Source organism: Oncorhynchus gorbuscha, unplaced genomic scaffold, assembly GCF_021184085.1.
Source record: "Oncorhynchus gorbuscha isolate QuinsamMale2020 ecotype Even-year unplaced genomic scaffold, OgorEven_v1.0 Un_scaffold_71:::fragment_2:::debris, whole genome shotgun sequence".
NCBI lineage: Eukaryota > Metazoa > Chordata > Actinopteri > Salmoniformes > Salmonidae > Oncorhynchus > Oncorhynchus gorbuscha.
The window spans coordinates 167,961-192,500 of record NW_025745523.1 but is presented as its reverse complement, the minus strand read 5'-3'; the positions used below and the strand labels follow the sequence as shown (position 1 = coordinate 192,500).

At 44.4% G+C, this 24,540-nt stretch overlaps 2 protein-coding genes across 4 annotated transcripts in view; one reads left to right on the top strand and one right to left on the bottom strand.

Annotated features, from left to right (window-relative positions):
* LOC124019146 (neuronal acetylcholine receptor subunit alpha-2-like) overlaps positions 1-19,911 on the top strand; it is a 36,196-nt gene extending 16,285 nt beyond the window's left edge. For 2 of the 3 annotated variants that reach the window (XM_046334526.1, XM_046334524.1), the window contains exons 5-9: positions 6,033-6,234; positions 8,307-8,529; positions 17,721-18,092; positions 18,366-18,784; positions 18,954-19,911. In XM_046334526.1, the coding sequence (XP_046190482.1) occupies positions 6,033-6,234; positions 8,307-8,529; positions 17,721-18,092; positions 18,366-18,784; positions 18,954-19,079 (1,342 nt within the window). In that variant the 3' untranslated portion in view covers positions 19,080-19,911. The remainder of the gene's footprint in view (positions 1-6,032; positions 6,235-8,306; positions 8,530-17,720; positions 18,093-18,365; positions 18,785-18,953) is intronic. The other variant, XM_046334525.1, reaches the window with a different exon arrangement.
* A 999-nt stretch (positions 19,912-20,910) lies between these two features.
* The window catches only part of LOC124019145 (protein-tyrosine kinase 2-beta-like), an 84,322-nt gene continuing 80,692 nt past the window's right edge, over positions 20,911-24,540 (bottom strand). Inside the window, exons 28-29 of the mRNA XM_046334523.1 lie at positions 23,120-23,200; positions 20,911-21,952 (exon numbers count right to left, since the gene is read on the bottom strand). Coding sequence (XP_046190479.1) covers positions 21,731-21,952; positions 23,120-23,200 — 303 coding nt within the window. The 3' untranslated portion in view covers positions 20,911-21,730. The remainder of the gene's footprint in view (positions 21,953-23,119; positions 23,201-24,540) is intronic.

Genomic DNA, 24,540 nt, shown 5'->3' with positions numbered 1-24,540 from the left:
TCCTAGCCCTCCCCAGTAATATACTGTTGTGTTATCCTGATCCTAGCCCTCCCCCCCAGTAATATACTGTTGTGTTAACCTGATCCTAGTAATATACTGTTGTGTTAACCTGATCCTAGCCCCCCAGTAATATACTGTTGTGTTAACCTGATCCTAGCCCTCCCCCAGTAATATACCCTGATTATAGCCCTCCCCCAGTAATATACTGTTTGTTATCCTGATCCTAGCCCTCCCCCAGTAATATACTGTTGTGTTAACCTGATCCTAGCCCTCCCAGTAATATACTGTTGTGTTAACCTGATTATAGCCCTCCCCAGTAATATACTGTTGTGTTATCCTGATCCTAGCCCTCCCCCAGTAATATACTGTTGTGTTAACCTGATCCTAGCCCTCCCAGTAATATACTGTTGTGTTAACCTGATTATAGCCCTCCCCATTATACTGTTGTGTTAACCTGATTATAGCCCTCCCAGTAATATACTGTTGTGTTAACCTGATTATAGCCCTCCCCAGTAATATACTGTTGTGTTATCCTGATTATAGCCCTCCCCAGTAATATACTGTTGTGTTAACCTGATTATAGCCCTCCCCCAGTAATATACTGTTGTGTTATCCTGATCCTAGCCCTCCCTACTAATATACTGCCTTGTTATCCTGATCCTAGCCCTCCGTATAGTTTCCTCCTCATCTAAATTAATTATAGTTTCAAGGCCAAACGTGTCAGATTAAAACTCAAGATTATTTAATGACTGTTCCACTTTCTCAAGCTCTCCTGTGAGATCATTGAAATTAAAAAGGTGTGTGTGTGTGTGTGTGTGTGCGTGCGCGTGCGTGCGTGCGTGCGTGCGTGTGTGAATGGCGGAAGATGTAATGATAGACTTATTCACATTATGTCTCTAGCTACAGCTATTAGTGGCATGTATTAAAGCCGTGATCAGGGGATTTGTAGCGCTTGAGGGGAGGAGATCAATTAGACTGCCGTGTAAGAGATGGTTCCTGGAGGATCGTAAGTCTTTACCAAAAAAATGGCTTCTAATATGTCTCCGGAGTCCTGTGTGTTTGTAAATAAACTATTTGTGCAGTGTTGATGAGGTTCCTGTCATATTGAAATGTCAAATGTGGCCTTAACACAGATGATATACAGTGTTTTGGAGCTAAATCACATAGCTAAGTGTTTGTTTCTTGGGCTTCAGGAATGTGACTGATCAAAGTGCCTCAGGCCTTCAAAAATAAATGATTGAACCCGATTGAAAATAAAGGGATATCGGTTAACAAATGCCTTGGTCAAGGTTACGACGGCACCAGTGCATTGTGTAGAGTTTACTCAGATGCTTTTTTTAAAAGCGCATGTTAGACCGAGAGCATAATGCTTCGTTCTTAGGTAGTTCTTTATGAGTTTTCGTTTTTTTTATATCTCCCTCAGAAGCTACAGTTACAGGGATGGTTATTAAAAACAGCTTGGTTGTTGTAGCAACATCAGGGAACCTGGGAAGAAGGGAGTTGTGCTTCGAATTCAGCAGTTCAACACGTTATGGAAGGAGATGAACTGTACTGGAAGCTCTGGGGACAGGTCGTCTGGATACTGGACAGACACAGTACAGGAAGATCTGGGGACAGGTCGTCTGGATACTGGACAGACACTGTACAGGAAGCTCTGGGGACAGGTCGTCTGGATACTGGACAGACACTGTACAGGAAGCTCTGGGGACAGGTCGTCTGGATACTGGACAGACACTGTACAGGAAGCTCTGGGGACAGGTCGTCTGGATACTGGACAGACAATACATTGACGAATGCAAACAGACCATCATCTTTTGTGGACAACAGTTTTTGACGGTTCAAACAAACAAAAAAAGCAGTTTGCGATTTTCTTCTTCTTTCTTCCTTCATACTGGTGAACCAGTGTTTAGGTTGTCAACCAACGTCACAGTATAACTTTAGACCGTCCCCTCGCCCATACCCGGGCGTGAACCAGGGACCCTCTGCACACATCAACAAGCTGCACAAGCCGCGGCCTGTGCAGAGCAAGGGGAACCACTACTTCAAGTGACGTCACCGATTGAAATGCAATTTAGCGAGCACCACCGCTAACTAGCTAGCCGTTTCACATCCGTTACACTCACCCCCCTTTTGACCTCCTCCTTTTCCGCAGCATCCAGTGATCCGGGTCAACAGCATCAATGTAACAGTATAACTTTAGACCGTCCCCTCGCCCATACCCGGGCGCGAACCAGGGACCCTCTGCACACATTAACAACAGTCACCCACGAAGCATCGTTACCCATCGCTCCACAAAAGCCGCTGCAATATCAACAGTCCCTTATCTCTGGTATATCTTTGCATGCATCATTCAAGACTTAATTTAAATTGTGTGGAATTGACACATAATTCATAATGTCTCAGAAGGACTTCAAAACACCAGGGGAGTCTCTCAAGCTGAATTTCATTTAATTTACCTTGTTTTCTAGGCTTTCTATTTCTATGTGTTTGGCCTGGTATGGTTCCCAATCAGAGGCAGCTGTTTATCGTTGTCTCTGATTGAGAACCATACTTAGGCAGCCTGTTTTTCCACTATGATTTGTGGGTAGTTGTTTTCTGTGTCTGTGTTGTACCATACAGAACTGTTTCGGTTTTCATTTATTTCTCTTGTTCTTTTGTTTTCAGTGTTCGGCTTAATAAATATATTATGGACACTTACCACGCTGCGCATTGGTCTGATATTTCCTACTCCTCCTCAGAAGAGGAGGAACATCGTTACACACAGAGCCGAATATGTGAAGGACCGAGCCAACCCTAACTTTTTGTTTATTTTTTGTTGCCTTGTAAAGTCGTGATTTCTGACTAGAACCTCCCTGTTTCTGTTTCCATCTCTGTGTACTCAACCCAACAACCAACAGTTTACCACAACTGATTATTAAGGCAGTTTGGGTCGAAGATTTGATGATGTAGTTCCTCTCTTGGATATTAACCACATATATGAATCTCTATCTCTCTCTGGGGCAAGGCCTTAGCTTCTCATCGTTTATATGAATATTTCTCTATCTCTCTGGGGCAAGGCCTTAGCTTCTCGTTGTTTATATGAATATTTCTCTATCTCTCTGGGGCAAGGCCTTAGCTTCTCGTTGTTTATATGAATATTTCTCTATCTCTCTGGAGCAAGGCCTTAGCTTCTCGTCGTTTATATGAATATTTCTCTATCTCTCTGGAGCAAGGCCTTAGCTTCTTGTCGTTTATATGAATATTTCTATATCTCTCTGGGGCAAGGCCTTAGCTTCTCGTTGTTTATATGAATCTCTATCTCTCTCTGGAGCAAGGCCTTAGCTTCTCGTCGTTTATATGAATCTTTCTCTATCTCTCTCTCTGGAGCAAGGCCTTAGCTTCTCGTCGTTTATATGAATCTCTATCTCTCTCTGGAGCAAGGCCTTAGCTTCTCTTCCTTTATATGAATCTCTATCTCTCTCTGGGGCAAGGCCTTAGCTTCTCGTCGTTTATATGAATCTTTCTCTATCTCTCTCTGGGGCAAGGCCTTAGCTTCTGGTCGTTTATATGAATCTTTCTCTATCTCTCTGGAGCAAGGCCTTAGCTTCTGGTCGTTTATATGAATCTTTCTCTATCTCACTCTGGGGCAAGGCCTTAGCTTCTCGTCCTTTATATGAATCTCTATCTCTCTGGGGCAAGGCCTTAGCTTCTCGTCCTTTATATGAATCTCTATCTCTCTCTGGAGCAAGGCCTTAGCTTCTCTTCCTTTATATGAATCTCTATCTCTCTCTGGGGCAAGGCCTTAGCTTCTCGTCCTTTATATGAATCTCTATCTCTCTGGAGCAAGGCCTTAGCTTTATATGAATCTCTATCTCTCTCTGGAGCAAGGCCTTAGCTTCTCTTCCTTTATATGAATCTTTCTCTATCTCTCTCTGGGGCAAGGCCTTAGCTTCTCTTCCTTTATATGAATCTCTCGATCTCTCTCTGGGGCAAGGCCTTAGCTTCTCTTCCTTTATATGAATCTATCTCTCTCTGGGGCAAGGCCTTAGCTTCTCTTCCTTTATATGAATCTTTCTCTATCTCTCTCTGGGGCAAGGCCTTAGCTTCTCGTCCTTTATATGAATCTCTATCTCTCTCTGGGGCAAGGCCTTAGCTTCTCGTCCTTTATATGAATCTCTATCTCTCTCTGGAGCAAGGCCTTAGCTTCTCTTCCTTTTTAGATCCAGTGGCCTCCTAAGTCTATAGGTCTATGCATGCAATGCCCTGATACATTTAGTGCTCAAATCTCTCGACAGCTGAACCGTGAGGTGGACAATTATTGTTTTCGGAATGGAAAAAAAAACAATGAAAAATAATATATAAAATATATGCCATTTAGCAGACGCTTTTATCCAAAGCGACTTACAGTCATGTGTGCATACATTCTACGTATGGGTGGTCCCGGGGATCGAACCCACTACCCTGGCGTTACAAGTGCCATGCTCTACCAACTGAGCCACAGAAGGACCAGAAGGAAAACAAATAGCTGTAAAGTTGTACATATGCTACACATCGAAACACAAGGAATAGTGTTTTGTAATTTTTATAGGCTGTTTTTAAGGAGACGTAAATGTTGCTCATTTGGTCGACATCCCTGGTTGGCCGACATCCCCGCTCAGCCATGTCATAAGGCCCACTCTACACCACCAGGTGCTCAGCCATGTCATAAGGCCTACTCTACACCACCAGGTGCTCAGCCATGTCACCACCCAGGTGCTCAGCCATGTCATAAGGCCCACTCTACACCACCAGGTGCTCAGCCATGTCATAAGGCCTACTCTACACCACCAGGTGCTCAGCCATGTCATAAGGCCTACTCTACACCACCAGGTGCTCAGCCATGTCATAAGGCCTACTCTACACCACCAGGTGCTCAGCCATGTCATAAGGCCTACTCTACACCACCAGGTGCTCAGCCATGTCATAAGGCCTACTCTACACCACCAGGTGCTCAGCCATGTCATAAGGCCTACTCTACACCACCAGGTGCTCAGCCATGTCATAAGGCCTACTCTACACCACCAGGTGCTCAGCGATTGAGTTTTATATAATTAGCCTACATTATGACTATCCATTAGGAATAGTAGAGATCTTACATCAGTCTGTAAATGCAATGACAGGTGCATGGAATACGTTATTATAAAGGTGTATTTAGCTTCACCAAACCTGGAAACTCACATGTCGCCTATGGGAGAGGGACAGAGATGGGGAGACCCGACTCAACTCAAAACTAAACTGTCTATCGTACAGCAGAGCGTGTCCAACGACAAAACGGTCACAGCTGAATAGACAAGAGCCTATCGTGAACGTACCGCTTGCAAAACAGATGTTTTTTCTTCTCTCCCTTACCCCAATACCAATGATGATGACTCCTTGCTGCCCCCAGTCCACCTGACTGTGCTGCTGCTCCAGTTTCAACTGTTCTGCCTTATTATTATTTGACCATGCTGGTCATTTATGAACATTAACATCTTGGCCATGTTCTGTTATAATCTCCACCCGGCACAGCCAGAAGAGGACTGGCCACCCCACATAGCCTGGTTCCTCTCTAGGTTTCTTCCTAGGTTTTGGCCTTTCTAGGGAGTTTTTCCTAGCCACCGTGCTTCTACACCTGCATTGCTTGCTGTTTGGGGTTTTAGGTTGGGTTTCTGTACAGCACTTTGAGATATCAGCTGATGTACGAATGGCTATATAAATACATTTGATTTGATTTTGATTTGATTCGATCATTTTACATCAATAAAAACATTCAGTTTCACCATCTCACCACCAGGTGGTGCTGCGGCACCACTACTCCCTGTGGCTATGACTATGCATGCCCACAGCAACCTGCACGAACTGACAATGCCAATCGAGCTAACGACCAGAGGGCATGCCTGGCAACTATGCCAATGATATATGGGTATTCGGCTATTGACTCGTGGGTACGACTGCAGCACAGCCGTGCTGTACGATGCCGACTCACGTGTTACAATTACTTCTTGTTCTGTTGTGCTCTGCTCTCCTCCCTCCAGTGCGGACGGTGAGTTCGCCGTAACCCACATGACCAAGGCCCACCTGTTCCACAATGGGAAGGTGCGCTGGGTTCCCCCGGCCATCTATAAGTCCTCCTGCTCTATAGACGTCACCTTCTTCCCCTTCGACCAGCAGAACTGCAAGATGAAGTTTGGTTCCTGGACTTACGACAAGGCTAAGATTGACCTGGAACGAATCGAGGTATGGAGTTTTATTTTGTTATTATTATATTATATTATATATATTTTTAAAACCTTTATAGAACCAGGAAGGGCTCATTGAGATTTGAAATCTCTTTTTCAAGATAGGCAGCACCAAGTCATTACTGAAAAGCCAAGATCTAGTAGAAACCATTGAATTCACAAGAGTCATTAGCAAAAAAAACATTACAGGTCAGGGAATCAGACAACAGTGATTTAAAAACATTGACAGGTCAAATCAGCCTAAGATCCTTCAGAAAAAACATTGACAGGTCAGGGAATCAGCCTCAAGATCCTTCAACAGTGATTTAAAAACATTGACAGGTCAAATCAGTCTCAAAAACATTTTAAAAACATTGACAGGTCAGGGAATCAGCCTCAAGATCCTTCAACAGTGATTTAAAAACATTGACAGGTCAGGGAATCAGCCTCAAAATCCTTCATCAGTGATTTAAAAACACCAATCGGGACAAGTTCTTCCAGTTTAAAAGTATTTTGTAAGGTGTTCCAAGACGATGGCCAGAGTACATAAAAGCCCTTTTACCAAATTCAGTTTGGACATTTGGAACAGTTAGCAGGATAAAGTCCAGCAAACGAAGAGACGACCCACCACATCTCTGAACAATAAAAATGCCCAAATAAAAAGGTAGTAAACCCAAAATGGCTTTGTAAATAAAAGTAAACCAGTGACTGAGCCTACGAGTGACTGGAGAAGGACAGCCAACCCTGGTATACAAAGTGTAGTGGTGCGTAAGGGTTTTGCAGTTTAAAATAGATCTCAAAGTGCCATGGTAAAGAGTGTCAATTGATCTCAAACACTGAGCGGAAGCATTCATATATAAAATATCCCCATAGTCTAGTAAAGGCATAAATGTAGCTGATTACTAGCCTCCTTCTGGCTTCAAAAGAAAAACAGGCCTTATTCTTAAAATAAAATCCCAACTTCAGCTTCAATTTTTTTGTAAGTTGTTTAATATGCAATTTAAAACAGGCGTCATCAATTAAAATTCCAAGATACTTATATGAGGTTACAGTCTCAATCTCATTGCCCTGACAGGTAGTAATAGGTGAAATGTTCAGAGATCTATTTCTTGCTTTAGAAAACACCGTTAGTTTAGTTTTGTCAGTATGGAGGATAAGCTTCAATTGAAACCAGGTATGTTGAACAGTATAAAAGCAGTTTGCAAGTTCTGGAAAGCTTTTGTCGGAGATGAGGCACGACGATAAATAACATCATCATCAGCATAAAAGTGAAGTTTGTGCATTTAGCACATTTTTGTCTAAATGATTTATTGTATCAGTCAGTCAGTCAGTCAGCCAGTCAGTCAGTCAGTCAGTCAGCCAGTCAGTCAGTCAGTCAGTGTTACAGTTAGTTAGTCAGTCAGTCAGTCAGTCAGTCAGTCAGTCAGTCAGTCAGTCAGTCAGTGTTACAGTCAGTCAGTCAGTCAGTCAGTCAGTCAGTCAGTCAGTCAGTCAGTCAGTCAGTCAGTCAGTCAAGGAGGTAATGTTATACAAGTGTTGTACAAGGTGTGTATGATATGGGTAACGTATTGTCTATGTGTTTATGTTTTATACATTAGCACTAGCCTGGTTCCAGATCTGTTTGTGTTCTTGCTAACTCCATTGCTGTCATCGTCAAACTCACTAGCCTGATCCCAGATCTGTTTGTGTTCTTGCTAACTCAAATCAAATCAAATCAAATTGATTTATATAGCCCTTCGTACATCAGCTGATATCTCAAAGTGCTGTACAGAAACCCAGCCTAAAACCCCCCAAACAGCAAGCAATGCAGGTGTAGAAGCTAACTCCATTGTTGTCATCGTCAAGCCCTCTAGCCTGATCCCAGATCTGTTTGTGTTCTTGCCAACTCCATTGTTGTCATTGTCAAGCCACACTGAGAGCCAATCAGAGCCAGCAGTCTGTGACAATTGTCCTCTAAGGGAGATTAAAGTGTATCTCTATCCCCTGGAATACAGTAGACCTGAACAACTATATCTACACAGTGCTTATGAAGCTTTTATGTATGCCATATGAAGCCTTTATAGAGTGGGACGGTTGATCTTTATCCCCTAGAACACTGTGGATCTGAACAACTACTGGGAGAGTGGAGAGTGGGCCATCATCAACGCAGTGGGAACATACAACACCAAGAAGTACGACTGCTGTCATGAGATCTACCCTGATATCACCTACTTCTTCATCATCAGACGGCTGCCTCTCTTCTACACCATCAACCTGATCATCCCCTGTCTGCTCATCTCCTGTCTCACCGTCCTGGTCTTCTATCTCCCCTCAGGTAGGTCCTAGTATTCTATCTCCCCTCAGGTAGGTCCTAGTCTTCTATCTCTCCTCAGGTAGGTCCTAGTCTTCTATCTCCCCTCAGGTAGATTCCTAGTCTTCTATCTCCCCTCAGGTAGATTCCTAGTCTTCTATCTCCCCTCAGGTAGATCCTAGTCTTCTATCTCCCCTCAGGTAGATTCCTAGTCTTCTATCTCCCCTCAGGTAGATTCCTAGTCTTCTATCTCCCCTCAGGTAGATTCCTAGTCTTCTATCTCCCCTCAGGTAGATTCCTAGTCTTCTATCTCCCCTTCAGTCAGTGACTTCACTCGCTCAGACCTTTTGAAGTAGTCGTTATTTCACTTGCTCTCCAAGATGCTTGGCTTTTGTGGACCGATAGGTAACGATGCTTCATGGGTGACTGTTGTCGATGTGTTCAGAGGGTCCCTGGTTCGAGCCTTGGTTGGGGCAAAGAGAGAGACGGGAGAAATACTGTTACTTGAACAATTCAGAATGTAGCCAACATCCCCATCTAGTGGAGGTTTTGGAACATTACAGGTTGTTACAACTAAGATTTTTGACATACATATTGCCTACTTATTAGTTTGTTAGTAACAGTTACAAAAATTCAGTAACAAATATTGAAAGAGCATTAAGCTTATTTTAAATCTGCTTCAGTAAAAAAGTATTTAATAAAAAAAACAAAGGAATTTCTCTTATGCTGATTTGATTCACAAATTAAAAGCCAAACTTGTCTTTCATCAACCAAATATGGCTTAATAAATGCCTTTATCTATAATACATTCAAGAAGAAAAAGGGCAGATGTAAAAATAAAAGTTTTTTTATTACATCTTACAAAACACTATGAACTGTTATAAGGTGCCTAACGAAAGTCTACACACCCCTTGCACAGTCTTCACATTTTGATGCCTTTAAATTACATCCAAAAATCCATTAAATTTGATTTCTTTCCCTAGTGATCTACTCTACTCCACATTTTCAAAGTGAAAAGAAATGTCTAGTAAATGTTCCTAATTAATTACAAATAAAAAACCATGATGTCTTGGTTGCGTATGTCCTCACACCTCCAGAGTTGTTTTGTTTTCTTATTCTTTTGCACAAAAGTTCGGATCCTTTCTATTCTCATTGATTCTACAGATTGTAAATTAAAGATAACCATTTAGCTAAGAGTATTATTATATTATTAATCGATTCACTATGAATTTTTGAATCCCCTAGAAGTGCTATCTGCAGAGTTAGCTCCAGGTAAATGTTGCAATTCTTCATCCATGCCTGAACTTCTGACCAAAAACAAGCTACATATGGACAATACCAAAGATACCAAAGATCTAATCACAGCAAAATCTGCAAAGCTGGGAAGGTTGTATTCCCCATATATATACATAACATTCTTTTGGTTGCAAGAATTTTGAATAATAATTTAAATTTAAAAAACTCAAAGTTTTGAATCCAGCATTGTTTTGTGTATTAGTTCATATAAACCATTTTCAAACTATTTTGTACCTTTTCAAACATCACAATTTTCTTTAACCAAATTTGGTCTTTAATTAATTAAGTTCCTTACGTTCTCGCCCATTCTACTTTCCTCTTCCATGTTTGCAGTAATGCTGCAATGAGTTGGTTGTAATTTTGGGTAGAGCAGATATTTCCATTTGTTTTTGATAGCTGCGTGTGACCAGTCCTATTTATGACATCATTTACAAATATTATACTTTTATTACTATACATATTTTTAACCCATTCATGTAAATTGAAATATTCCAGGCATTTATATATAAATTCAGTCATACTTTATTAAAAGCCTTTTCAAAGTCAGCTATGACTAGCAGGCCTGGTTTCTCAGAGTTTTCATACGTGGTCTAATGTTTCTTGTCAGATACAGTGGCTTGTGAAAGAATTCACCCCCTTGGTATTTTTCCCATTTTGTTGCCTTACAACTTGGAATTAAAATATATTTTTAGGGGGGGTTGTATCATTTGATTTACACAACATGTCTACCACTTTGAAGATGCAAAATATTTTTATATTGTGAAACAAACAAGAAATACATTTAAAAAAATATTATTTGAGCGTGCATAACTATTCACTCCCCCCAAAGTCAATACTCTGTAGAGCCACCTTTTGCAGCAATTACAGCTGCAAGCCTCTTGGGTTAAGTCTCTATAAACATCTAGCCACTGGGATTTTTGCCCATTCTTCAAGGCAAAACTGCTCCAGCTCCTTCATGTTGGATGGGTTCCACTGATGTACAGCAATCTTTAAGTCATACCACAGATTCTCAATTGGATTGAGGTCTGGGCTTTGACTAGGCCATTCCAAGACATTTAAATGTTTCCCCTTAAACCACTCGGGTGTTGCTTTAGCAGTATGCTTATGGTCATTGTCCTGCTGGAAGGTGAATCTCCGTCCCAGTCTCAAATCTCTGGAAGACTGAAACAAGTTTCCCTCAAGAATTTCCCCGTATTTAGCGCCATCCATCATTCCTTCAATTCAGACCAGTTTTCCCAGTCCCTGCTGATGAAAAACATCCCCACAGCATGATGCTGCCATCACCATGCTTCACAGTGGGGATGTTGTTCTGGGGGTGATGAAAGGTTTAGGGTTTGCGTCAGACATAGCGTAAAAAAATCAATTTTAGTCTCATCTGACCACAGTACCTTCTTCCATATGTTTGGGGAGTCTCCCACATGCCTTTTGGTGAACACTAAACGTGTTTCCTAATTTTTTCTTTAAGCAATTGCTTTTTTCTGGCCAATCTTCTGTAAAGCCCGGCTCTGTGGAGTGTACTTTTTAAAGTGGTCCTATGGACAGATACTCCAATCTCCGCTGTGGAGCTTCAGGGTTATCTTTGTCTCTTTGTCTCCCTGATTAATGCCCTCCTTGCCTGGTATAAGTATTCAAATAAATAAGTATTTGCTCACCTACAAACAAGCAAGATTTCTGGCTCTCACAAACCTGTAACTTCTTCTTTAAGAGGCTCCTCTGCCCTCCACTCGTTACCTGTATTAATGGCACCTGTTTGAACTTGTTATCAGTATAAAGACACCTGTCCACAACCTCAAACAGTCACACTCCAAACTCCACTATGGCTAAGACCAAAGAGCTGTCAAAGGATACCAGAAACAATCACAGAGAGAGAGAACAGGGAAAGAACTGTAGATCAAGGAGACACCGGATGACCACCAGAGGGAGTAGTAGGAGCAGATGTGACTTTTTTCTTCAACTTTTGATGCCAGCGAGGATGACATAAGTTGTCAAGACGACTAGCTTGATTGAGGCTCCGCCATGTATTTCTCACTAGGTCAGGATATTTAAGCCTCCATATATATTTCCATATATCTCCACACCTCAGAGTTAATCATAGGTGGAATCACCTTACAGCCGTGAATCATTTACGATGAAGATTCTGCCAACTTTGCACAACACTTAGGGCAACATATCCATTGTTTTTGTCAAAACTGCTCTATCTCAGTAAATGTGGTTGGGAATCATTGATGGACAAGAATATTAAACCATTGTCTCTGATTTATTTTCAAGCACATTTTAGTCAGGAATGAAGATTGACCACTCAGGAGTAGTTAACACCTCTTGGTATTAATATTTGTGTAATTGTCTTGTTGGAAAATACAACTCTATCAAAGGTTTGTGTTTTCAGGCAGATTTTCATTTAAACAATAATAAATAATTGGGGGCTTTGCTCCTTTTATATCTATTTGGATCCTGACAAACTCACCAGTCCGTTGACAAACATACCCATAACATGATGCTTCCAAAATACTTAAAAATGCAGAGGGTTTCACTCTGTGTTGCGTTGCATTGGATTTGACCCAAACTGCTTTGCCATGTTGTCTTGTACTTAACAGCCTTGTTGCAAACAGATTTTTTAACACAGTTTTCCTTCTTTTCACTTTGTCATACAGTAATGTGGAGTTGGTAGAGCATGGCGCTTGTAACGCCAGGGTAGTGGGTTCGATCCCCGGGACCACCCATACGTAGAATGTATGCACACATGACTGTAAGTCGCTTTGGATAAAAGCCTCTGCTAAATGGCATATATTATATTATGGGCATGCTTGTCACCAGCGGGGACTGGTCAATTCATTAGGATCTAGATAATAAAATTAATTCAACATGATCCGATCACTGTTTGATCATGATTTTATCCGACCACTGCGTCCGAATTGTGGCCAGATTCCCTGGAGTGTGCAAAGCTGTCATCAAGGCAAAGGGTGGCTACTTTGAAGAATCTAAAAAATATAAAATATATTTTGATTTGTTTAACACTTTTTTTAGTTACTACATGTGTGTTATTTCATAGTTTGGATGTCTTCACTATTATTCTACAATGTAGAAAAAAAGTACAAATGAAGAAAAATCTTTTGAATGAGCAGGTGTTCTAAAACTTTTGACTGGTACTGTACGTGTGAAATTAGTTTTGATTACAATGGATCATTATCATGCACCTGTCTGGAAACAGGGTCAGTGGGAAAAAATACATGTCATCTATACAGTTAAATAGTGAATGGAGCACACTTTTCCCTTGGTTCATTTTAACGCCAGCCAGGTAGGTTATACTCCTGTTGTAAATATAAATATAGTAGGCCTAGCCTATAGAAAGCTGATGGGATCCTCCTCTTTTTAATAGAGGCCATCACTCGCGCAATTGCATAGCCTATAGAAATGTTGCGCAACATGAGCTCATGGGCTCGCATGAAATGTTTGATCAGATTTTCGATTACATTTGCATTAATGTCAGAGTGATTAGAGGGACAATGGAGTGCTGAGTACCAGGCAGTTAGACAGTTCGGTAGACAACTAATGACCATCAGCAGCATCAGAGCATGGAGAAGCCTAATTACCATGACTAAATGATCACATGGAATTTGACTGCCTTCATGCCTCGTGACCGTCGGTGTGGCGGTAATACAGTTACCACAACAGCCCTAGTATAGACTATCTTTGCCATGGTAACAAAGCTGTATGTTGTATAGTTACAAAAAACAAAAAACGTGGGAAATGACTCTGTTCCTTTTATTGAGATTCTGTGGTGAAACTGAAAGACAACTTACAACCATTTCCCTCTGCCATCGTCCCAGAAAAACAGAAGTGGTCTGTAGGACCAGTGTTAGTGACATATGTGTGTGAATGTGTGTGAATGTGTGTGAATTTTTGTGAGAATGTGTGTGTGAATGTGTGTGTGAATGTGTGTGTGTGAATGTGTGTGTGAATGTGTGTGAATGTGTGTGAATGTGTGTGAATGTGTGTGTGTGAATGTGTGTGTGAATGTGTGTGTGAATGTGTGTGTGAATGTGTGTGTGAATGTGTGTGTGTGAATGTGTGTGTGAATGTGTGTGTGAATGTGTGTGTGTGAATGTGTGTGTGAATGTGTGTGTGAATGTGTGTGTGAATGTGTGTGTGAATGTGTGTGAATGTGTGTGTGTGAATGTGTGTGTGAATGTGTGTGTGAATGTGTGTGAATGTGTGTGTGTGAATGTGTGTGTGAATGTGTGTGTGAATGTGTGTGTGAATGTGTGTGTGTGAATGTGTGTGTGTGAATGTGTGTGAATGTGTGTGTGTGAATGTGTGTGTGAATGTGTGTGAATGTGTGTGTGTGAATGTGTGTGTGAATGTGTGTGAATGTGTGTGTGTGAATGTGTGTGTGAATGTGTGTGCGTGTTGTTTCTGTAGGCCAATAGTGACCTATTCCTCAATACCCAGAACCAGCTACTGTCCAGCTACTGTCCAGCCACTGTCCAGCTACTCAATTTGGTTCTGGAAACAGTTTAGTTTTGGTAGAACACTGGTGTGTAAATAGAATTTCTGACATTTTAGCTAATATCCCCATTGCTTACCAGCTAACATCCCCATTGCTTACCAGCTAACGTCCCCATTGCTTACCAGCTAACGTCCCCATTGCTTACCAGCTAACGTCCCCATTGCTTACCAGCTAACGTCCCCATTGCTTACCAGCTAATATCCCCATTGCTTACCAGCTAACGTCCCCATTGCTTACCAGCTAACGTCCCCATTGCTTACCAGCTAATATCCCCATTGCTTACCAGCTAACGTCCCCATTGCTTACCAGCTAATATCTCCATTGCTTACCAGCTAATATCCCCATTGCTTACCAGCTAACATCCCCATTGCTTACCAGCTAACGTCCCCATTGCTTACCAGCTAATGTCCCCATTGCTTACCAGCTAATATCCCCATTGCTTACCAGCTAACGTCCCCATTGCTTACCAGCTAATATCCCCATTGCTTACCAGCTAATATCCCCATTGCTTACCAGCTAACGTCCCCATTGCTTACCAGCTAAAGTCCCCATTGCTTACCAGCTAATATCCCCATTGCTTACCAGCTAATATCCCCATTGCTTACCAGCTAACGTCCCCATTGCTTACCAGCTAAAGTCCCCATTGCTTACCAGCTAATATCCCCATTGCTTACCAGCTAATATCCCCATTGCTTACCAGCTAATGTCCCCATTGCTTACCAGCTAAAGTCCCCATTGCTTACCAGCTAATATCCCCATTGCTTACCAGCTAACGTCCCCATTGCTTACCAGCTAACGTCACCATTGCTTACCAGCTAATATCCCCATTGCTTACCAGCTAATATCCCCATTGCTTACCAGCTAATATCCCCATTGCTTACCAGCTAACGTCCCCATTGCTTACCAGCTAATATCCCCATTGCTTACCAGCTAATATCCCCATTGCTTACCAGCTAATATCCCCATTGCTTACCAGCTAAAGTCCCCATTGCTTACCAGCTAATATCCCCATTGCTTACCAGCTAATATCCCCATTGCTTACCAGCTAACGTCCCCATTGCTTACCAGCTAACGTCCCCATTGCTTACCAGCTAATATCCCCATTGCTTACCAGCTAAAGTCCCCATTGCTTACCAGCTAATATCCCCATTGCTTACCAGCTAATATCCCCATTGCTTACCAGCTAACGTCCCCATTGCTTACCAGCTAAAGTCCCCATTGCTTACCAGCTAATATCCCCATTGCTTACCAGCTAACGTCCCCATTGCTTACCAGCTAACATCCCCATTGCTTACCAGCTAATATCCCCATTGCTTACCAGCTAATATCCCCATTGCTTACCAGCTAATATCCCCATTGCTTACCAGCTAACGTCCCCATTGCTTACCAGCTAACGTCCCCATTGCTTACCAGCTAATATCCCCATTGCTTACCAGCTAACGTCCCCATTGCTTACCAGCTAATATCCCCATTGCTTACCAGCTAACGTCCCCATTGCTTACCAGCTAATATCCCCATTGCTTACCAGCTAACGTCCCCATTGCTTACCAGCTAATATCCCCATTGCTTACCAGCTAAAGTCCCCATTGCTTACCAGCTAATATCCCCATTGCTTACCAGCTAACGTCCCCATTGCTTACCAGCTAAAGTCCCCATTGCTTACCAGCTAATATCCCCATTGCTTACCAGCTAACGTCCCCATTGCTTACCAGCTAACATCCCCATTGCTTACCAGCTAATATCCCCATTGCTTACCAGCTAATATCCCCATTGCTTACCAGCTAATATCCCCATTGCTTACCAGCTAACGTCCCCATTGCTTACCAGCTAATATCCCCATTGCTTACCAGCTAACGTCCCCATTGCTTACCAGCTAATATCCCCATTGCTTACCAGCTAACGTCCCCATTGCTTACCAGCTAACATCCCAATTGCTTACCAGCTAACATCCCCAGCTCCGGTGGGAAAATCTGGTGTAGAGTGAGGTGTCATCCGAAATACCCTCTCCTGCTATTGTACCCTTGAGTAAGGCACCTAACAACTGTTCCAGGGATATTGCATTGTAGCTTACTCGTTGCTTCCAACCTCTTGGGGTGTGTGTGTGTGTGTGCGTGTGTGTGTATGCGTGTGTGTGTGTGTGTGTGTGTGTGTGTGTGTGTGTGTGTGTGTGTGTGTGTGTGTGTGTGTGTGTGTGTGTGTGTGTGTGTGTGTGTGTGTGTGTGTGTGTGTGTGTGTGTGTGTGTGTGTGTGTTTTCAGGGGTTGGGTTGTGTGTAAAAATACATTTCCGTTCTCTGCAAGATGGACCAAAAAGTATTTTCCCATCCCCCCTCCCCCTCCTGTTCCTCCTCTTCCTCTTCCCCCTCCTCTTCCTCTTCCCCCTCCTCTCCGTCCTCATATTCCTTCTCTCCCCCTCCTCCTCTCCCCTCCGGTTCCTTCTCCTCGTCTTCCCCCACATCCTCTTCTTCCTCTTTCCCCTCTCCTTCCTGCTCTTCCTCCTCCCCATCTTCCCCCTCCTCTTCCTCTTCCCCATCCTCTCCGTCCTCATATTCCTTCTCTCCCCCTCCTCCTCTCCCTCCTGTTCCTCCTCCACGTCTTCCCCCACATCCTCTTCTTCCTCTTCCCCCTCCTCTCTGTCCTCATCTTCCTTCTCTCCCCCTCCTCCCCTCCCTCCGGTTCCTCCTCCTTGTCTTCCCTCACATCCTCTTCTTTCTCTTTCCCCTCTTCCCCCTCCCCCTCTCCCTCCGTTTCCTCCTCCTCATCTTCCCCCACATCCTCTTCTTCCTCTTTCCCCTCTCCTTACTCCTCATCCTCCTCCCCATCTTCCCCCTCCTCTTCCTCTTCCCCCTCCTCTCCGTCCTCATATTCCTTCTCTCCCCCTCCTCCCCTCCCTCCGGTTCCTCCTCCTCGTCTTCCCCACATCCTCTTCTTCCTCTTTCCCCTCTCCCCCTCCCCCTCTCCCTCCGGTTCCTCCTCCTCATCTTCCCCCACATCCTCTTCTTCCTCTTTCCCCTCTCCTTACTCCTCATCCTCCTCCTGTTCCTCCTCCCCATCTTCCCCCTCCTCTTCCTCTTCCCCCTCCTCTCCGTCCTCATCTTCCTTCTCTCCCCCCTCCCCCTCTCCCTCCCATTCCTCCTCCTCGTCTTCCCCCACATCCTCTTCTTCCTCTTTCCCCTCTCCTTCCTCATCTCCCTCCTCCCCCTCCTGTTCCTCTTCTCCCTCCTGTTCCTTCTCTTCATCTTCCCCCACATCCCCTTCTTCCTCTTTCCCCTCTCCTTCCTCATCTTCCTCCTCCCCTCCTGTTCCCCCTCTCCCTCCTGTTCCTCCTCTTCCCCCACGTCCTCTTCCTCCTCGTTCTTCTCCTCTCCTTCCTTATCCTCCTCCTCCTCCCCCTCTTCCTCCGTCTTGTTCCAGACTGTGGGGAGAAGATCACTCTGTGTATCTCCGTCCTCCTCTCCCTCACCGTCTTCCTGCTCCTCATCACGGAGATCATCCCTTCCACCTCCCTGGTCATCCCTCTGATTGGAGAATATCTCCTCTTCACCATGATCTTCGTCACTCTCTCCATCGTCATCACCGTCTTTGTCCTCAACGTCCACCACCGCTCCCCGGGGACCCATAAGATGCCTCGCTGGGTCCACTCTGTCTTCCTGGACCTGATCCCCAGGTGGCTGTTCATGAGGCGGCCCGCGCCGGACGGACGGAGACGCAGGTTGTTGTTGCTCCAGCAGGGGGCAGCGGTGGCACGGCACCAGGGACGGACCACTACCACAAGACTACCAGGTGGTAATAACAGGACCATGTTGGAAGACTGTGATTTTTAGGGCCGGTTTCCAGGACAACAGGTAAAGCCTGGTTCCAGAACTATTAACCATTCTTTAATAGTAATTTTCTACTGAAAGTGCTTCTTAGTCCTAAACTAGGCACACATTGATAAACATGTGTCCGGGAAACTGGCCCTCTATATATGTTTTGTTGTCCCATGCCCGAGGCAACTTTATATGTAGTTCAAATGTATCAAATCCAATCATCAATTAATTAATGAATTCCTTCATTCAGGCCTAGTCCGTCCTCCCTGCCTCAGCACCTCAGCCAGCTGGCTTCGGGATGGAGGAGGTGGGACCACGGAGGATCCCCAGAGATGGACGCCTTGTTATGAGGACCTGGAGCTGGGGGCTTTGACCTCGTACTTCTCCTTCCGCCCTCCGTCACCCAGACCCCCGGGCTCCACTCCTCCACCCCAGCAGAACCACCCACCCCCAGGGGCAGGGCAGCCCCAGAAACGCCTGGACAGGGGAGGAGGAGGAGGGAGAGGGGTGAATAGAAGGGATAACGCCACCCAGCGACCGGATAAGATAGATAACTTGGTGTCAGAGTCTAGAGGGATAGAGTTCCCTCTGTCTCCCAGCGTTATACGGGCTCTGGAGGGGCTGCACTACATCGCAGACCACCTGAGGGCAGAGGATGCTGACTTTAGTGTGAGTGGTTATGACAACTGTCAGCACGAGTATTACTCATATTGCAGATAGCTGCTATTTCCGTATGTTAGGTTGTTTCACCTTCTTTAGTTGACTTAAAAAAATAAATAAAAAACGTTTTTTTTTTTTTATAAAAAAGGAAACCATTCATTCATGTCTCTCCATTCAGGTGAAGGAAGACTGGAAGTACGTTGCCATGGTGATCGACCGTATCTTCCTGTGGATGTTTATCATCGTGTGTCTGCTGGGTACCATCGGTCTCTTCCTTCCTCCCTGGTTGGCCGGCATGATCTAGGACCTTGGGGTGTCTGTGATACCCGCCCACGGAGTGGAGTAGCATGGGACTGGCACTACAGTGACAGGCCGGTGGTAGGAGACAGATTAAGGACTGTCACTAAGTTAGTAGGATGACTACCGATAAGGGAGATGCATTAAGTCCACCGGGCTGTGACGTGGCGTGGTGAGAGAGGAGCGCCGTCCCACAGTAACCTGCGCCGCTCAGTCATGTTGTCAACAAGGCAGCACGGTGCATCATCCAGGAAACATATCTTTTACATAAAATATATATGTTTGAATTTTAAAACTAGTTTTCATTGGGAAGGCTGATATAAAGCCTTTTTGTTATTCAAATAAATCCCCTTTTGCATGTGAAAACACAGACTCCTAGAACACGTGCTGAACCCACGGAACTGTTTTGTTTTGAGTCCGGGAGGCAGCCATGTTCCACATGGTTCCATCAACGCTAACCCGGTTCAACCCGGGGCAGGCCTGGGGCATTAATAGAATCCCCTAAATGCCCTGCTTCATATTGGAGAAGCAATGACTTGTGGTTCAATTCTATCCAATAAGATTACTTGGCTGTTTTCAAGGAAGTAAGAGGCAGAAAGAAGACCAACTTCTTAGTATGAACTCTGAATCAGTTTGTACTACTTCTCACTCACTCACTCACTCACTCACTCACTCACTCACTCACTCACTCACTCACTCAGTCTGCTGCTACCATAACATTCTAAAGCATATTGTTTAACAATGTGTTGCTGTGTAGTAAAGACTGTATAAATAGAAACGGCTGTTTTTGGGGAATGAATATGAATAAACATGGCTTTAATAAACGTTCCTACATCCTGTATAATTGCACAGAAACCATATGCTTTCCTTTCCAAAGTACAACACTATATCACAGTTGAAATTAATCTACAATAAAACCGGTTATAAAAATTGTGATTTAAAAATAAATAAAAAAAGGTCATGAGAAGTAGTAGTATATCTATCAAGTCAAACGTCTAGAAACAAATTCACACATTCCATAAAAATAAAAATATGGTTTAAAAAAAAAGAAGAAAATTGGTCTCACTAAAACAATACTATTGATCTGGCCAGCATTACTGGGAAGAACCACAGGAAGATAACCTGGAAGTAAATTCTCCGTTATACCTAAGCAGACAGAGAGAATGTGACTATTTAAAAAAAAAAAAATTCTTAAAGAGATTGACCGATACGATCCTATACGTTTTAGCCAGTATTTCTGAAGTAGCGCTTTCTCTCTCTCTCTGTCTGTCTGTCTGTCTGTCTGTCTGTCTGTCTGTCTGTCTGTCTGTCTGTCTGTCTGTCTGTCTGTCTGTCTGTCTGTCTGTCTGTCTGTCTCTGTCTCTCTCTCTCTGTCTCTCTGTCTCTCTCTCTGTCTGTCTCTCTCTCTCTCTGTCTCTCTGTCTCTGTCTCTGTCTCTCTGTGTCTCTGTCTCTCTGTCTCTCTGTCTCTGTCTCTGTCTCTCTGTCTCTGTCTCTCTGTCTCTCTGTGTCTCTCTCTCTCTCTCTCTCTCACCTCTCTCTGTCTCTCTCTCTCTCTCTTCTCTCTCTCTAACACTGGGCAGGCCTCTTGCTAGCTGTCAGTAAAATGCGAGGGACTAGTTCATTGGCTATAACTGTTATTGCTAGGGGGCTGGCCCACGTGTTGGGAAATGTAGGCAAAATGACAACGGCACAGCTTCAAGGAAACAGTCGCTTTCAAACTAGGGATTTCGTGGCTAATTGACGTTAAACAGTAATTCATAGATGATGCATGTATGACCTACACATTGACACATCAAGCCCAAAGAGGGAGATTTTTAAAAAACTCTTAGTCGTGGCCAAAGTTCCAGAGCATGTCTTTAATTTAAAGCACTGAGATGATAAACAAATATCACACAAGGAAGTCCTCTTTTCTGTCCATTTGAATCCTGACATTACCTTTTTAGTCACACTGATGCCAGTTATATTGATGCCAGTCTTATTGATTGATGCCAGTCATTTTGATGCCAGTCATTTTGATGCCAGTCATATTGATGCCAGTCATATTGATGCCAGTCATTTTGATGCCAGTTATATTGATGCCAGTCTTATTGATTGATGCCAGTCATTTTGATGCCAGTCATATTGATTGATGCCAGTCATATTGATGCCAGTCATATTGATTGATGCCAGTCATTTTGATGCCAGTCATTTTGATGCCAGTCATTTTGATGCCAGTCATATTGATGCCAGTCATATTGATGCCAGTCATATTGATGCCAGTCATTTTGATGCCAGTCATATTGTCGAGATAAGTGGCATCAATATGACTGGCATCAATATGACTGGCATCAATATAACTGGCATCAATATGACTGGCATCAATATGACTGGCATCAATATGACTGTCATATTGATGCCAGTTATATTGATGCCAGTCATATTGATGCCAGTCATTTTGATGCCAGTCATATTGATGCCAGTCATATTGATGCCAGTCATATTGATGCCAGTCATATTGATGCCACTTATCTCGACTATTGTACCAGCAAGTCACTGATGTCCATCCAATCAGTCGCAACATGCTCTGACCTGTCCTCCAATGAAGACAAAGCAAAACAACAACACACATGTAAATCATCCATCCAGAGGGGGGGGGGGGCTGTGGGTATTTACCCCACTATGGGGTCTCCGGTTTGGGCTTGGCCAGGTTGGCCCTGACCCTGGCCTGGTCCACAGCATCCAGAAGGTTCTTCCCATCCATGGCCAGGTTGTGTGCTGCAGTCAGCATCTGTTTCTTACACTCTTCCTTCAGAGAGGTGATGGCGTTCTGCTGGGCCAGACGCATCTTACTGATCAACTCTGACATGTCGTTGTTCAACAGCTTCTGGGTGCCCTCGATCTGACCAGGGTGGGAGGAGAGAGAGAGTTAAGGTAATGGTAGTCTGCGTACTAGTCTGTTTTCTCTTTTAGTCATCTCCTTTCTCGTGGTTTCTAAAGCCAACATCTCAGTAGAACAAGAGAATAGAGGGATTGAGAGGGATGTGCCGTTGAGGGCCTGGGGATATCGGTAGGGTAGCCTAGTGGTTAGAGTGTAGAGGAGGCAGGGTAGCCTAGTGGTTAGAGTGTAGAGGAGGCAGGGTAGCCTAGTGGTTAGAGTGTAGAGGAGGCAGGGTAGCCTAGTGGTTAGAGTGTAGAGGAGGCAGGGTAGCCTAGTGGTTAGAGTGTAGAGGCGGCAGGGTAGCCTAGTGGTTAGAGCGTAGAGGCGGCAGGGTAGCCTAGTGGTTAGAGTGTAGAGGCGGCAGGGTAGCCTAGGTTAGGTTAGAGGGTAGCCTAGTGGTTAGAGGTAGAGGCGGCAGGGTAGCCTAGTGGTTAGAGCGTAGAGGCGGCAGGGTAGCCTAGTGGTTAGAGCGTAGAGGAGGCAGGGTAGCCTAGGGATTAGAGCGTAGAGGCGGCAGGGTAGCCTAGTGGTTAGAGTGTAGAGGCGGCAGGGTAGCCTAGCGGTTAGAGTGTAGAGGCGGCAGGGTAGCCTAGCGGTTAGAGTGTAGAGGCGGCAGGGTAGCCTAGCGGTTAGAGTGTAGAGGCGGCAGGGTAGCCTAGCGGTTAGAGTGGAGGGGCGGTAGGGTAGCCTAGTGGTTAGAGTGGAGGGGCGGCAGGGTAGCCTAGTGGTTAGAGTGTAGAGGCGGCAGGGTAGCCTAGCGGTTAGAGTGTAGAAGCGGCAGGGTAGCCTAGTGGTTAGAGTGTAGAGGTGGCAGGGTAGCCTAGTGGTTAGAGTGTAGAGGCGGCAGGGTAGCCTAGTGGTTAGAGTGTAGAGGCGGCAGGGTAGCCTAGTGGTCAGAGCGTTGGACTAGTAACCGAAAGGTTGCAAAATGGAATCCCCGAGCTGACAAGCTAAAAATAATCTGTCGTTCTGCCCCCTGAACAGGCAGTTAATCCACTGTACCTAGGCCGTCATTGTAAATAATAATAATAATTTGTTCTTAGTTTTTGTTCCTAGTTAAATAAAAAGGTAAAATATAAAAATAACATTTTGGAGAGAAGGTGTGAGATAAGAGGGTTGTTACTGTACCTCTGTCCTGATTGATTCATGCAGGGTGGGTAGAATACCATCCACACTGTGGATCAGACTCCGCAAGGTCAACCCTACAGACTAGAGAGAGAGAGAGAGAGAGAGAGAGAGAGAGAGAGAGAGAGAGAGAGAGAGAGAGAGATTAAATCAATAAAATATGTCCCGTCAAGTCGAGCTGTTGCTACGGATACAAGCCCCGCCCCTCCAGAAACCTCTTTCTTAAAGCTACGGCTCCGGGTCACGTTCTGCCCATGTGTTGTTTTAACACACATTCATTATTCTAGCTGCCCCCGTCCTTCATGATGTAACCTATGTTTCTGAACAGATTCAATGAAAAACCCTGCGGGGATTTGAACCGACGTTCCAAAAAAACAGCGATGACTTTTAACTCTCTGTCAGTCTGTCTGTCCCGTCTGTCCGTCTCTGTTGTAACGGATATAGTGCAGTTGCACAAGCAAGATGCCTGTTTGTGTCGTGCTTTATGTTTTGCAATACTGACAACAATAGCAGGTACGAACATGTCGATTATGATTTTGTGGAAAAATCATCTTACGGATACGTGGAATGCAATAGTTTTAACTGTTCTGTGTACAACATCGAAGGACAAAGGTGATCAAGGAGGGGGAAATGGTAGCGGAGTACTCAGCACAGCAGCTACATAGGTAATGGACTGGGTACTCAGCACAGCAGCTACATAGGTAACGGACTGGGTACTCAGCACAGCAGCTACATAGGTAACGGACTCGGTACTCAGCACAGCAGCTACATAGGTAACAGACTCGGTACTCAGCACAGCAGCTACATAGGTAACGGACTGGGTACTCAGCACAGCAGCTACATAGGTAATGGACTGGATACTCAGCACAGCAGCTACATAGGTAATGGACTGGATACTCAGCACAGCAGCTACATAGGTAACGGACTGGGTACTCAGCACAGCAGCTACATAGGTAATGGACTGGGTACTCAGCACAGCAGCTACATAGGTAACGGACTCGGTACTCAGCACAGCAGCTACATAGGTAACGGACTCGGTACTCAGCACAGCAGCTACATAGGTAACGGACTGGGTACTCAGCACAGCAGCTACATAGGTAATGGACTGGATACTCAGCACAGCAGCTACATAGGTAATGGACTGGATACTCAGCACAGCAGCTACATAGGTAACGGACTGGGTACTCAGCACAGCAGCTACATAGGTAACGGACTGGGTACTCAGCACAGCAGCTACATAGGTAACGGACTGGGTACTCAGCACAGCAGCTACATAGGTAACAGACTGGGTACTCAGCACAGCAGCTACATAGGTAACGGACTGGGTACTCAGCACAGCAGCTACATAGGTAACGGACTGGGTACTCAGAAGAGCAGCTACATAAGTAACTCACTCAGCACAGCAGCTACATAGGTAACGGACT